Source organism: Gouania willdenowi, chromosome 6 (assembly GCF_900634775.1).
Source record: "Gouania willdenowi chromosome 6, fGouWil2.1, whole genome shotgun sequence".
Lineage (NCBI taxonomy): Eukaryota > Metazoa > Chordata > Actinopteri > Blenniiformes > Gobiesocidae > Gouania > Gouania willdenowi.
The window spans coordinates 34,607,879-34,623,583 of record NC_041049.1 but is presented as its reverse complement, the minus strand read 5'-3'; the positions used below and the strand labels follow the sequence as shown (position 1 = coordinate 34,623,583).

Below are 15,705 nucleotides of genomic sequence, written 5' to 3'. Positions count from 1 at the left end.
AATGATGACATGCGGCTATACATGTCATCACTGGTCAGATTTGGTAAGGGACCAGAGAAAATTACGGAGTCCGACATTGTTTTAGCATAAGCACAAACTGATTCAATGTTCACTTTGGTTGCTTCCGACTGACGACGTCGGGAGTCATTAGTGCCGACATGGAGGACTATCCTATCAAACTTACGATTACTCTTTGCCAGCAACTTTAGATTTGATTCTATGTCGCCCGCTCTGGCCCCTGGGATGCACCTCACGATGCCCGCTGACTTCGCTAGCTTCACGTTTCTCACTATGGAGTCGCCAATTATCAGAGTTTGTTCCCCGGTGAGTGTGTTGTCCTCACAGAGGGGGGAGAACCTGTTTGAGACGTGAACATGGTGGTGTCCCGAGCGGCTTTTTGACCTTCGACTATGCTTACCACGGACAGTAACCCACTCATTGCTGGCCGGGGGGGAGGCTAAGCTAGAGCTAGCACGGTCCGCACCGGCTAGGTCCTGCTTGCTAGCTTCGGTTTTGGTATCAGGGGTGCGGAACCGCTTCTCCAGATTGTTGATCCTCGCCTCCATATCTAACAGTACGCTACACTTTATGCAACTACCATTGTCCCTAAAGGAGGACGAGGAGTAACTAAACATCTGACACACCGGGCAGGAGAGCGGAGGGGAGGAGAGAGAAGCCATAGGTGCTAAATTTAAGCTAAGCTAAGCTAAGCTAAGGACAAAAGGAAGTTTAAAGGAGATTGTACTGCCTATAAGAGGCGAGATTGCTTTTTACTTAACCTTCGTACGTTTAACTGTACGGTAAAAAATTAAAACAAGTGTTTTCAAGGCTAAAATATCAATGACAACAAGTTTGATTAGAGTTAGCAGAACACAGTAGTAGAGCGCTGCAAACAGCGGTAGAGTGTAAACAGGAAATGATCGATACGTCACCACGTCAGCACGTCACCAGCACAGTCAGTATATATTAACTGTAACTAATCTAGTTCCCTTCTGTCCTTTTTTTGTTGAAAATACTTTTTTAATTAAGATGAAGAATGATGTGGCCTCTGTGTGGTTCCACAGTTTATTTTACCAGTGAGTCTAATAAACTGGTAAAACACATCTGCAGCTGCATCATAGAGTTAAATGTGTCGCCCAAGGGCTCAATTACAGGTGATCGATTTGAGTGTCCTGGACATTCAAGTGGCTCATGATCTAACCTTTTCAATTTCAAGATCGAGGATCACTGTTATTAATGGTGCTTTTTTATGCAGGCTGTGTGTTGTGACAAACTAAGTTTGCTGTTTTTGTGAGACGTGACCATTGAGTATAAAGCAGGCTGACAGCATCTGTCCTTTGATCCATTTATTTGGCAAAAAGAGACAAAAAATGGACTTGCTTCATCATTTTTACTGAAAAGTGACCACCTGAATTTGCTTGTTCTATCTTTGAATCATATTGAGTTGACACACTCATTTTTAAGGTGGCGATACAAACACTACTTTAAATTGTGGTCAAAGGTAAGAACGTGCTTGTGAAGTGTTCATTATATCCAGGAGTGAAGACTTTGTCCACATCTGTTGTAAGCAACTCAAAATTAATGAAGCACCTCACAACGACACACGCATCTAAAAAATCTGAATTATTTGACATATAGCAACTTTTTTTTTTTTTTTAAACAGTAACACAAAAAGTTACTTTCCTTGCTAATGACTTACTTTTATTATAGAGTAATTCAGTTACTAACTCAGTTACTTTTTGGAACAAGTAGTGAGTAACTATAACTAATTACTTTTTTAAAGTAATGTTCCCAACACTGTTAGTTATACATTCCATATAGTTCAGGGTTTTCATCAGTGCTGTTGAGTGTAGGGGCTCCCCAACGGAGAAATTACGCTCCCTACGTTCAGTTTTCAGCAACAGAGGGGATTTTCTGTTGTTTTTTTCCTTTTTTAATCGGCACCGTTGTAATAATTTTTGCACACTTCGACATTAAAGGTACTCCGAGGTGTGCATGGGTTTTTTTTACCTCTGTTTTTAATCTGCATAACCCAGAAACACATACATCAGCCGCACCATCTATTTTATGCAGGCGATTGGCTTGGACGCTCCTGTCTTTACCTGAGGATCCCTGCAGCCCTTTCGCTGCCCCTGATGCTGCCTGTGTGCATCCTCTGCTCATGTAACCATACTTACCGTCCACGTATGTAAGCTCGGGAGTGCAGACATTCCGGACTCCGCTATGCACGGAGGCTCAAACATGCCTTGGCCTGGAAGGGCCCGGCAGTGAATGCACCACCCTGCACCCAAATCGCCGCCGTGGACATGTTTACCTCGCTGACTTAAGGCTGAGATACACTGTGCGATTTTTTTCAATCGTTGTTCTCAGCTCCAGCTCAAACTGTGCGACTAAGACACAGAGCCCGAATGTCGCAGCTCACGATGCATGTTCTCACACTGTACGGACCGACACTGACACGATCTGACTGCTGACACTGTACGTTCATACACGACACGTCAGGGTCTTGTTTCCGGAAATGCAATGTACAAATTAGAAGAAAAAGAAGAACACTGAAGCGTCGCCATTAAAATAGACTAAGAAAAAAAACACAGAAGTGGAGAGACACTTGCAAATCTCAGCAAAAAGAGCTTTAAAAAAGAAAAGACGGCGATGTGATGGACCAGGAGCTGGTTGGACAGACGTGGGCAGTACAGTTAGTCAATTTTACAGCGGTCCTACGGTGTTCGCGCATGCGCAGTGTGAGCGTTTACGGTAAGCCGGTCTGTGGCACTGCTTCAACTGTGAGATACCCTCACGAGGAACGTCTGGATTTCAAACATGTTTGAAATCCTTACGACCTACGATTGCTGATCGGGAGCTGGGCGTGAGGTATTAATCGCTTCTCGTGACCCCATGTACACTACACGATGCACGACACACGATCTAGCAGAGACTCACACGATCCCACAAAATAGTCGCACGAGTTGATAATCGGCTCAAAATGGGCCAAAAATGGCACAGTGTATGCCTGCGTTAACTGTCCTCAGTGAGCCCCGACATGAGGAACGGGCCATGACAGTTGCCGCTGCGGGGATGTCGGCCACCCACCCAACCTGTCTAGAAACACGGACCACTGTGTAACTGCACAGTCGAGCACAGTGAATGGAAGCATGTTGACCACCAGCTCCTTTTCTTACACAATATTTTGAAAGTGAAGACAACAACGATGATGAGTAGCTGCACATTTTTCTCAAAACTTAAAATAATTCATTGTGCTCTTTTATCCATCCACTTTTTATTTAAAAACCCAAATTCCACAAGTGTTATGAGAGCTGATAATGTAGGTTTTATTAAATCTGCTTTGATTGTGCTCAGCAAAATGTGTCTTGTGGGATTCATGCTGCTCATTTAAGTTTTATTTGGAAGTATTTTTTACTGGATATACATTTGTGTTAGATCAGATTGAATTAGCTGAATGAGCTAATATTTTTGTTATTTTTATATATATTTGTTTCTTTTGTAGTATGATACTGTTGGATTTGGTGATTTGATATAAAGATAATAAAAATTGAAAATTAAAATGATAAAAATTGTGATAATTGTCAATATCGTAATAATCGTTAGTTAATCAAATCGTAGCACCCTGAATTGAAATTGAATGAAATTGTGAGGTCCCTTAGATGGCACACGCCTAAAAGTTAGGCAGTAACAAAGATTAAAAAAAACAACTTTATATTTACTTCACTAATTTTGGCCCTCAAAAAGTTATACATTTCAAAATTTTCCACGCTCGCTCGTGCACCACGTACTCTATGCAGTGGAAAATTCCTGGTGAGAACCCTGTAGGTACATTCTCATTTGCAAGTTTCAGTAGGCCTTATCAGCAGTTTTAATTAAAGACCATCTTTACCTTGGAGCTGTTGGCTGCTCTGAGTGCCAGAAGGAGGCCAATCAATACCAACATACCACAACGATTTACAGAGGCACTGAACAAGAGCTGGTTATCAACTTCTAGGTGAGGAATAAAGCAAGAGAAAAAAATGTATATGTCAACATCACCTTCACATTGATGGAACAAACAAATGGTACTTTGTAGCATATTTCCCAAAACTTCTCCATAGGCCTGGTTGTTCCACAGTACCTACTGGTCACATGTGTTGCCCAGATAAGTAGGGCCCAATCATTCAACCATTCTTGGAAAAAAATATTAAAAAAGGTACTGGGAGCTTCCATTTATAACTTTATTTATCTTGGTAATAATTGGGGTGATTTACAGATAAATTGATGATAGTGCTAATACTGTTGATGAACCAGTCATTATAGTTACTGCTACCTTTCAAACCACATTGCCCTGGAGTAATCTGAAATAAATTTGGCTGTCATTTTGCACCAATTGCATTTCTGACTGCCTCACATTCTCATTTACCAAAGGCAACGCAGGTGGCATCTAACCCAATGACAGAATGACAACATTTAGAATGGAGTGGGATTTGAACTGCAGACCCTCCTCTTAATTAGGAAGGCATACATTGAGATTTTTGGCCCATTTTGAGCCGATTTTTCACCTGTGTGACTATTTTTGGGATCAAGCTAAGTCTCAGCTAAATCGTGCATCGTGTAGTACACACAGGGTCACGTGAAGCGATTAACACCTCCGGATCAGTATTCATATGGTTGCAAGAAAATCAAACAAGTTTGAAGTCCTGGTTGCTCCTCGTGAGGGTATCACGCTGTTGAAGCAGTGCCATGGACCAGCTTACCTCAAACTCTTACAATGCACATGCACGAACACCTTTAGGACAAAAGGTGTACAACGATTAAAAAAAAAAGCTACTTTCCTTCACAAGCTACATGTGATCTGTATATATACCATCTAAAAAGAAGTAGTCATGATATTAGATATTACGTGCATAGCTAGATATCATAAAGATGAAAGGGAGCAGGGATGAAAAATGCTTTAAAATGAAAACCCTGGATCAAATAAATGAATCCAATGAAAACTGGTAAGCAACTGCTTTTTGGATTATTTTACCCAGAGTCAATCCAGTAGTCGATGAAGGTTCATTAGTTGACTAAACCTGAGGAGCAGCAGAGCTCCTACACTGACCTAGGGCTGAACCTGCTTCTTGTCACGTATTTTTCAATGAACACAAGCAATAAATCAATCTGTTTCATATTAAACAATTTCAGATTTGTTTAACTTTAAATAAATATAAAATGTCAATTATAAAGCACAGATTTCAACAATAAAGCAAACAAATCTGTCGCTTTACCTCTTCAACATATCTATCTAACTTCACATTTAATGAAACATGTAAGCATGTGTCAACTGCACTCCTTAAACACTCTGAACTTAACAGGAAAATCACGTTTTATGATATTACGATAATATCGCAAATGCAATTAATCGTTCAGCCCTACACTGACCTGAAGCAAACCTGGCATTGATTACAACTCTATATTGCGTCTCTTTGGCTCAGCACCATTCAAAATGTCCTGTCTTTTTTCCTTAATAATACCTCCACGTTTCCATTGAATAAAAGTCATCCCAATGCATCCAGCCACTGAAGATGGTTGGTTGTTTATTTACAATTTGTCTTTTGCAGCAAGAGACACACATTTCTAGGAATCTAATATTTTATATGGCACAATTTTCATGAAGAAAATATCTTGTTTTCACAAGGAATACTCAATCATTTAAAATTCTGAAGTTGATTGCCCTACTATGCCCACTGACTTATCATAGGGGCAAACTCACACAGTTTTGCCATTACTCGCCAAAACTTTAACATAAAAGGGCAACAGGTAAGCTTTTCTGTTTTGGAGCAATGGATGCCAACATTGAAAACAGAGGTAGAGCCAGAGGAGTCATGGGAGACGAATGTGGAGATATAGCAGTTGATGCTATTCATTGCTGATTGGCCATGCTAGGTGATATTTTCCCCGCTGCTTGGCCAGGGAAAATATTGCTTGTGATGTGGATGAGGTGCTGTGGCCAGACCGAAACAGAAGAGAGGATGCAGCATTGTTGTTGTTTTTTCACTGTAACTGTATACAGTATTTTTTTCCGTTTGTTATGTAGAATACTGTAACTTTGTATTGGATGGGATGTACACTGTGTACATAAATTACAGTTGGTTTAGTTAAAATTGGTTGGTATTTTAGTCAACTAAAATAAGACTAAAATTAAAACAAATTAGATGACTAAATCTTGATTACAAATAAATTAAAATTTCTTGTAAAAATTAACACTGGCGTACACAAAGTTGCACCAGACATGAAATCTGATCGTAGCGTACGATCACGTCAGAATTGATAAATACCGACGCTTGCGTGAATTTGGCCATTATTGTAACAACATTATTGTGTGTGCGTAATCCAATCTGTGTCTGTCCCTTGATCTGTGGGTGCGTGTTTCAATTCGTGTGTGTATAATTAGGATTTGTAAATTAAGTTGACTGTGTGTAATCCAATCTGTGTTTGTATTAACATCCCTATGCATGAGTCATCAAACGGAACATTCTTTTGACTGTTTCTGTGTGTGGGACTTTTGGAACACATTTTACGAATACGATCTGCAACTTTTTAATACTTGTATCTTGTGCAATACCACTTTAAAACAGTGGTTGTCTCTGGTAATAAGTGACAGACTCTCCAGACGGAGGCAAATTTCACAATACACTTTATTTCTTCTTTTTTTTTTAAATAAATATTATTTGTTTTCATTCAGTCTGTGAATGTTTTTGTAACAAGATGCTTACGTTCAGCCGTCAACACACACGGAAGTCGATCACAATAAAAGAGGAGCGCCAGTAGATTCATTACACCACAGAAAACCACTGCTTGTCTAGTTTTAGATTTTTCTGTATTTCCGTTTTGGTTTTAAATTAGGAAAAGAAAATAACCACACTGTTTATTTGTTATTTTAATTTTGCTTTGAGACGCAATAACCAAAAAACAAACAGTATATGAAATGTGTACTGTTGTGTACAAGGATAGTGTTCGTTTGTTTCGTCTTTGATGGCATCTGCCTCTCTGTCACAAGGAGCAGAGGCAACGAATTATCAAGTCATCATCCAGTATCCATAAAGACGCCTCGTAACTGATCAGATGTAATAATCTTTTTCTTAAGACAAAGAAAGCAGTATTGGTGCATGCAGCGAGTGTCCATTTCTTCTGATTTTTTAGCAGTAGTTTTCTCTTCCTCTTCTTCTGCGTTGTTGGAGGTGGTTTGGTGGGCATAAACACGTTTTCTTTATAAGTTATATGACATAGTTATATAACATATACGTTATAGTTAAAAAAAAAAATATGTATATATATATATATATATATATCAAAAAGGGACAGGGATTGTATTACGCACATACAAATAGTTTTGTTACAATAATGGCCCCATACAATGGGAGCACTTTGTGGATTGATCAAGTGTTTCCTGTTGCTTTCCTTCAGGGTCAGGGAGAAGCTTCAGCTCAAGGGACAACCATGGATGGGGATTGTCTCAGCTGCATCAAGTACCTCATGTTTGTCTTCAATTTCCTCATCTTTGTAAGTATTTCCATTTATTTGTGAAAGCTACTTAATCTGGCCCTCCTATAAATTAGTGTCAATGTGCTGATTTAAGATGGGGATCCTCAAGGTCTCTGTGCGAGTGACTAATGGAACCACATTTGCATTTCATTAGACGAGGCAATCTTGATTCTATTAAACTCCCTTTTGATTGAATTTTAGTGTGCTGACACACATCTGAGCCTCGGTTTGCTGTGCGAAGCCTGTGACTGACACCTGAGTTTATCAGTCTTGATCAGACAATCTGGGGTAATCTTGTTGGTTTGAAAGTTTCGGGGGTGGGGGTGGTCAGTGTGAGAAGTGCAATCTCTTATCCTGCTTTATTGAGCGCAGCCAAAGCATTTAGAGACTCCACTCAGATGAGCTCGTCCAGGGTTGTGATAATAATGCAACCAGCAGAGCAAAGAATGAACTTGCTGGATCGTCAGCTGATATGTATCTATTGATGGACTCCACTGCTTCCTGTCCTCGCATTCTGAACTGACCTTAAGTGGTGAGGGGAAGAAAGGGATTGTAAGAGAAATATCGGAGGCTCAAATACCTGTCCTCCTTTTCTTAATCTCATGATTCCCTCGTGGTGGCTCCAGAAAAGGGTTTAGTGGAAGGGAGGATGGCAGTGGAAGGGAGTCACAGCTCTCTGCTTTCTTTTCCAGTATGTGGTGGGGCTCAGGAAAAAACAATCCTCCTCTATTGAACTGTGGTTCCTATGTGATTTTTTGATATATAAAGTATAAATGAATGTCTTTTAAAGAAATTGTATTTTTTATTGACAACGTACCTAACGTGTGTGTGTGTGTGTGTGTGTGTGCGTGCGTGTCCTCTGAGGTTCCATTGTACTGGTTTTGTTTTACTCTTTTGTCTCTTCCCTCCTCTCTCTACAAGCTGGGTGGCTCATTCCTCCTGGGAGTTGGGGTCTGGGTGCTAGTAGACCCCACATCAGCGTTCAGGGAAATCGTGCTGGCCAACCCGCTATTATTCACAGGCGTCTATATACTTCTGGGAATGGGGGGCATGCTCTTCCTCCTGGGCTTCCTTGGCTGCTGTGGAGCCATCCGGGAAAACAAGTGTCTGCTTCTTTTTGTGAGTCTGCAGACAAATGTGAAATGTTGTTTTGTATCTGATTTTGCTTGTAGGGAATGTGTGTCGATTGGGAAATGTGCCATTTACGAAAGCATAATCCAAAAGAGCAAAACATCCTTCCCTTTTCCTCAGTGCCACAAGTTTCATGCATTTTTAATGCTGAGTGAAACAAACCCCAGAATGTTATTTCTAAACACTGACTAACTTTTTTATGACACTTGTCAAACTTGGCACACTCTTTTCACTGTCAATATTTTGTTTTTGCTCTGTTTCTCTGTAGTTTTTTATGCTCATCCTCCTCATCTTCTTAGCAGAGCTGGCTGCTGCCATCCTGGCCTTCATTTTCCGAGAACATGTAAGTTACTTCACTATTGGATCCATACAAATTATTCAGAATGGTACACCTTCTTATGTTCCTTTTAAAGGATTTTATTCAGACCTTTTTACTTTTTTAAGGTAAAACTTAAAGCATGAATCAATATAGTTAGGAACAAGAACAAATTATTTAGTAATTAATTAATAACAGAGCCAATAAATTAGAAATGCAGGGGAAAAAAGAGACAAATTAACCCCTAAAGGACACACTGACAAAATGTTTGACATTAAATATATATAGTCACACTTTGCTTTCTTGTCAAATAAATGAGCGATCATACCTGCTACCTTTCATTTTCTACACTCAGAATCATTCGATCCGAAATGATTCAGTGACTTAAAATTGATTCAGGAACTTTTAAGCCAAAATTATAATGTAACCAGTGTGATACTGGACAGTGCAGTTGATTCTTTTACAAGAAACAACTGGATTATAGAAAAGCTCATCTATATATTATTATGGACACAAACAAACAATAAAACATTTCATGGCAAAAGTCCAACAAACACACACAATTTAAATTAACCGGAAGTTAACTTTTCTGCTCTCATTTTCAATATTCAATACATTTTCAAAAAAAAATACTTATTAGGTTTACCTGACTCTTCTGCTGGCTTTTCTACATAAAATAATACAATATCAACGCAAAAAATAAGTGAAAACAAGATCTGTTCAGGTTAAATGAGCAGTGGTTAAACCTGCTACTTTTCTTTTTAATATAATGGTTATCATGAGGCTTCTGCATGGCTAACGCTGTTATGCGCTGCTGCTGCTGCAGTGAACGCTGTCAGAGGGGCCTGGTGGTCGAGGGTCAACACAGCGAGCGACTCCTTTAGAATATATTCGTCTGTGCTAGAGCCAAAGTATTTCCACGCACTGGATCCCAAAGGTGGATTGATCGTCCAAAAGGCCAAGTGAATACCCCTCAGGTTGACAGACGTGAACCAATACCTATGACGCACCAGGCGCAGAAGGGAGGCATGTGTAAGCATCCTGAACTTGTATCTCCTGAGAAACCTGTTCAGAGCCCGTAAATCCTGGCCCCCCTCGTTTGGGGATCAGAAAGTACCTGGAGTAGAACCCACTCTGGGACAGTGTGGACGGAACGATCAAGACTGCTCCTCTGCTCAACAGAGAGCTGATCTCCTCCTGTAATACACTCCTGTAATACAGTGGAGACAGCAGGCACTGTCACCACGCTGCTTATAGTGGAAGATTTTGCTTTCACGTGTTATTTATTTATTTATTTATTTATTCAGTACATAAATGCCCCTGGCCTTTGGCCGGGGTGCTTGGGCGATGTACACATCACTTTTATTTGAACATGTTTGTGGGTGGATGCTTGTGGACATGAATGGGGGGCAACAGCCAAGCTTCTTGGGAAACATGTCCTTCTCTCCCAACCGTTCGAGGACCGTGCCTCGATGGTGGGGAGGATGGGGAGTGAGGAGCCCATGGGTGCAAGTGTGAGAACGTATCAGACGGAGCTGGTGAACAAGGAACTTCCAGCAGTCTCACTGAAGGGGAGAAAGCGAACAGACCGCCTTTTCTTTTCTCCTCCTGCTGTGCAGGCTGTGCCAGCGCAGCAGCGGCCAAGGCTGGGGGCTTTCCGGGCCAGCCTCGCTGAGGCTGCGGCGGGGCGGATCGCAGACTGCGGACCCTGAGGGGCAGTTTGAGACGGTCTCTTTCCTTGCAGATGGAGACGGGGCCGGAGAGGCGGAGAGCTTCATCATCCCTCTGCAACGCCGTTGCATAGAAGCCAGCGCCGGGCCAAGTATCCCGTCAGGGACTACTGGTGCATCAAGGATGTGGGTCTTTTCTGTGTCAGAAAGGCTAGCGAGGTTGAGCCAACACGCTAGTTCCTGAAGCACCATGTTGCCAATTACGGAGCAGTGCTGGGTGCGGAGACATACACACCTGCTTCAGCTGAAATTTCCTCCATTGTCCTGAGACTGAGCGAAATCCTCACACAATTCCGCTTGGTAAGCTGTGAGGAGGGAGAGGACATTCAGAGCTCTCCATCCAACTGGAGACAGTCCGCCCTGGCTGGTAGCATGGGTCTCCGGGGAGACAAAGCAGGCTGGCGTGGCAACAGATGAGCCGCAACCACTGGCTCCACCGGAGCCACCTGCCACATGAGACTTTCCACACAAAGGGCGGTCCTTCCGTGGATGAGCTACTTCCATCACCAGCTCCGGGAAAAATGAGGAGAACCTGTCTCAGCGTGCCCAGAGGTGGGAAGCTTCTTAATCTTATAGCGAGACCTGGTGGCCTCCGTCACGACGGATGGGGAGGCGTGCCACAGCCATCCCATGGGCAGCAGCATAGTCCATAAGGGATGTGTCTTCTTCGCTCACTGCGACAGGAGCGGCGTGTTCCAGACTGAGACAGTTGGAGCAGTGTGTTTGTCTTTGGCTGAGATTTTCTTCCTGCACTGGCAAAGGCGAGCCTGAGAGCATCCCGTTTCCTCCTTAGGAGGAGCCTTGGTCTCCATGGCCGTGCTTGACGCAGGCAGGAGAGCAGGTGGAATTAGCCTAGGCTACCACGTGGCGGCTAGCAGGTGCTAGCATGGATGGAGGTCTACGCGTGCTGGAGCGTCAGAGACGACGAGGACAGCGTATTGATCTGAGACAGCAGCTGGCTCACCGGTGTCTGGAAGCTTAGATACCGATGGTATGGAGCTTTTGGCCGAGCCATTCACTGTCGTGAGCGCTCGGGAGGATAGCCGACGTGCCGAGGAGCCAGGGCAGCCTGGGGCGATAGCTAGTGTGCTGAGGCCGTGGAGCTCTGGACCTGTGTAGAAGCGACAGCGTTGGAAGAGAGCTGACTGCCAGAGCTGGGGCTCTGAGGTTCACTTACCTGTGAACGGAGCAGCACTTAATTAAACAGAGCAAGGTAAGTGCTAGCTGCTTCTCGACCTGTTGTGGTCCACGCAATGTGTCTATACTTACCAGCGTCTATCAACTGGAAATCGAAGATCCGCCTGTAGACAGTTAAGCTGGTAAAAAAACATGAGATGAGCATGAGAGAGAGAAGAGGTGTTTGAATGAGGAACTGTACATCCGTCCTCCCTCTTATAGAGGGTGAGAGTCTTTCCAGCCAATCGGCTTGGTGGATTGAGAAGTGCTTCTGAGGCTGCTGGGAGTGTGTATCCCATAGTGAGACATCTCACAAATTATTATGAAATAGAGCATTGTTATTTTCCTGCCCCTGCATTGTTGTTTTAGACAGGACTTCCTGCCTTTGGCTGCAGTCGTATGAGCTCACATGTGTTGTCTCTAATTCCAGCAAGTTCATTTTGTCTTGAAATAATATGTTAAGGTTTAATTTATTCTGAATCCATCTCCTGAAAAAAGTTCTCTCACTGTCTTTGTTTAGCTGACTAGAGAGTACTTCACTAAAGAGCTGAAGAGAAACTATCAGAGCTACAACAACAGTGATGTTTTCTCCTCCACATGGAATGCCATCATGACTACAGTAAGGCCTCAGCATATGCACACTGTAAATTACTATCCATAAAATATACTATTGTAAGTGAAGGTAACACTTTTCACTAAATTTAACCCCTATTTACACAAATCTCAAGTTCATAAATTAATTTTGTCTGACACAGCAAACTAAATCCTTCCTAGAATTGTGAAAATGCTTTTTAGTTACTTTTGATATTTTACTGCCATAAGTTATAATAATTCATAATGTAAATGCTAATTTGTTTCAGTAGTGTTAATCAGTTGTTTGAGGCTACATGAGAGTAAACCTGCACTTTGGATATTGCAACACATTGGTTAACTTTACTCAATAATATCATATTTATATGCTTTGGGCATATATTACCTATTGGTTTAGTATTTTTGTTGTGTAGGTAGAATTGATCCAATTTGATTAAATGTATTTGATAACTATCAAGATGTTTAAGTACAACTGAATCTAAAGACAAATGCAATAATTCTCACACATCTAAATAATCTTTTACTGCGTAGCCAGAGCTTTTACTACCTCATGTGAATCCCTTGAGTTGTATTCTGTTGTAGGGGAGCATATTCTACTTCTCATTCCAAGGCATTTATTTAGGTCAATATTCATGCTGGATTGGTGCACGAAAAATGCACAAATTGGCAATGTAATGGCCTCCTCTCCTCTCCTCTCGTCCTCCAGTTTGATTGCTGCGGGGTGAACAGCCCGGAGGACTTCAAGGACAGCCTCTTCAGGCTGATCAACCAGAATCATGTGGTGCCTGAAGCCTGCTGCCAACACGCCAGTCACACTGAGGAACTGGCACACATCAGCCTGGAGCAGTGTTTATCAGGCAATATGATGTTCCGCCATAATAAGGTAATGCCTGTCACACCCATCATGTCAACTTTCCCCCCACATTTCATACCACCTGCAGGCCTAATTAGAGCAGAAGCTGGTTAAAGTCTGAGAGCTAGAGTAGACAGCATTTTTAATTTGAATTTTCATGTTCTAAATTTAATAAGTTTTAAGGAAAAGCAACTATAGTGTCATATTTACAGTTCACAACATAAGTTCATAGACCTTCTCCACTCCAGTCTTAAAAGTGACAAAGATAATTCCTTGTAGAGCCGAATCAACACACCAGAATAATTTATGTATTGTTTTTAAAGGTGGGAATCAATGAACATGAAAGTTAACTAATTTATTGCAAATCTGACCATGATCAATAACATGTATGAAAGCACTGAAACATCAAGTTATTGCACAGAAAATGTGTTTATCCTGAAATAAATTAATTCAGGTGAAATGTGCAAGTGCATTTGTTTTCACAGTGAAAAACACTGAAAAATGTTGAATGCAAATCATGCACACGTCAAAGATTGTGACTTTGTTAAAGACCAGTCTAGGATTACCAAAAATAAAAAAAAAGATAATCCAATAAAACAAGGATTCGGTGTTATTATTACAGTATATATCATTACTATATCATATAACAACGACAATAATAAAAAGAACAATCATAATAAAGATAATGATAATTAATTATACATCATTGTATATCATGATAGATAGATAGATAGATAGATAGATAGATAGATAGATAGATAGATAGAGATTCTTTATTCATCCCGCAATCTTGAAATTTACTGACATGTCAGCTCAATAAAAAGACAAGGCAACACACAGAAATACCTGAAAGACACCTGAAAAATAGTGCATTGAAGATCAATGAAATAAGCAATACAATAATAGAAGCTATACATAAATAGAAATAGAAAATGTTATCTAAACAGAATAAGGGATACAGATGTAACATATTAACAGGCGAGAATAAAGGATACAGATATATACATATTAACAACATCATAGAATATATATTTTACTATATAGGTAAACGTCACTGCTGTTAATGGTCTTTTTCACAATATATAATATTGTGTCCTCTACATGTCTTTACTAAAGCACTGCAAGTCTTGCATATTCTTACAAAATGGTTCTTTAATGTGATGGATTTGTTAGTCATGCTGATTATCTACATGGGCAAATGTATTTGCTATTCATAGTTAGTACTGAGTGAAATAGTGGCATTTCCAGGCATGCAGGCAACAAATCAGACCTTTAGTGTAGTTAGAGTTTTTCCAACACACACAGCAGGTTTTTCCTTTTGTTCTTTCTTAAACACATCCACAGTGTCCGTACACTGTGCAGGCTCTGCTTCCCACTCATACAGCCGGCCCTTTGTTGACAGCCTCAGCCCATTGCAGCTGGTCTTACTTTAATTGTCTGTGTAGTTCTGCGTGTTTGCGTTTCCAGCTAATGGATTCTCTGTTGAGTAGTGTTATGTGTCTGTGTGTGGACAGGGCTGTTACTCTGCAGTGGTGGATTACTTTGAGCTGTACATTTATGTGGCTGGAGCTCTGGCCATTGTGGTGCTGACCATTGAGGTAAGTGAATGTTTCAAAAATGCTTCTTAAACCTAATCTGATTGTATCAGAAGTGTGTCTGCACACTTTTTAGTCCTAATATTTCCTATGGCAGGCTGCCCCCTAGCGGTTAGATTTAGTTTCACAGGGACACAAGGTTGATTGCCTTTATTTAGAAGGTTTTACATTCAAAAGGTTTTAAACATTTACTTTCAATGTTTTACTTTTAATGTTTTTTTTGTTTTTATTGAAACCATATGTAGTCTATTTTAACTGACGCAGCATAATAAGAACAACAGGAAAAAAGTAATATATATTTTTGGGGAATTTGTGTTACTTTGTTTACTGATCATTTTTCTTCCATTTTCCAGCTTTTTGCCATGGTCTTTGCCATGTGTCTCTTCAGGGGAATCCAGTAACGCTGTTTCATCTGTGATAAGGGAATCCAGAAGAAATAAACAAAATGGACGTGGTTTTTTAAAATAGCTAATCTCTTTTCTATTGGCTTGCTAAATGGTAGAAAAAAAGAAACTCTTTACTTCATAGCTGGACCTTTGAGGTATTGGGTGGCAACGATAGACATTGTCACACACAAATCATTAAGAAAGCAGGCCAGAGGCAAACTGAGAAACAATGTGTGCTACATGGAGAGTGATTTGTGGACCAGGCTAGCACAGACTGGCTGTAATGTGGACCAAGAGGGCAGGCCAGGTGAAGCCTGAGCACAATACACTGCACTGATTTTGGATGAAGAATATTTATAAGTAAAAGTTTGCATAACTGTAAAAACCATGTTTCATGTACACTCTTGGTGTGACC

At 41.0% G+C, this 15,705-nt stretch overlaps 1 protein-coding gene across 4 annotated transcripts in view; it reads left to right on the top strand.

Annotated features, from left to right (window-relative positions):
- The window catches only part of tspan18b (tetraspanin 18b), an 87,364-nt gene extending 71,959 nt beyond the window's left edge, over nt 1–15,405 (top strand). For all 4 annotated transcript variants that reach the window (XM_028449030.1, XM_028449031.1, XM_028449033.1 and 1 more), the window contains 7 exons: nt 7,435–7,530; nt 8,434–8,631; nt 8,912–8,986; nt 12,386–12,484; nt 13,163–13,339; nt 14,824–14,907; nt 15,258–15,405. In XM_028449030.1, coding sequence (XP_028304831.1) covers nt 7,435–7,530; nt 8,434–8,631; nt 8,912–8,986; nt 12,386–12,484; nt 13,163–13,339; nt 14,824–14,907; nt 15,258–15,305 — 777 coding nt within the window. In that variant the 3' untranslated portion in view covers nt 15,306–15,405. The remainder of the gene's footprint in view (nt 1–7,434; nt 7,531–8,433; nt 8,632–8,911; nt 8,987–12,385; nt 12,485–13,162; nt 13,340–14,823; nt 14,908–15,257) is intronic.
- Nucleotides 15,406–15,705: the final 300 nt, after the last annotated feature.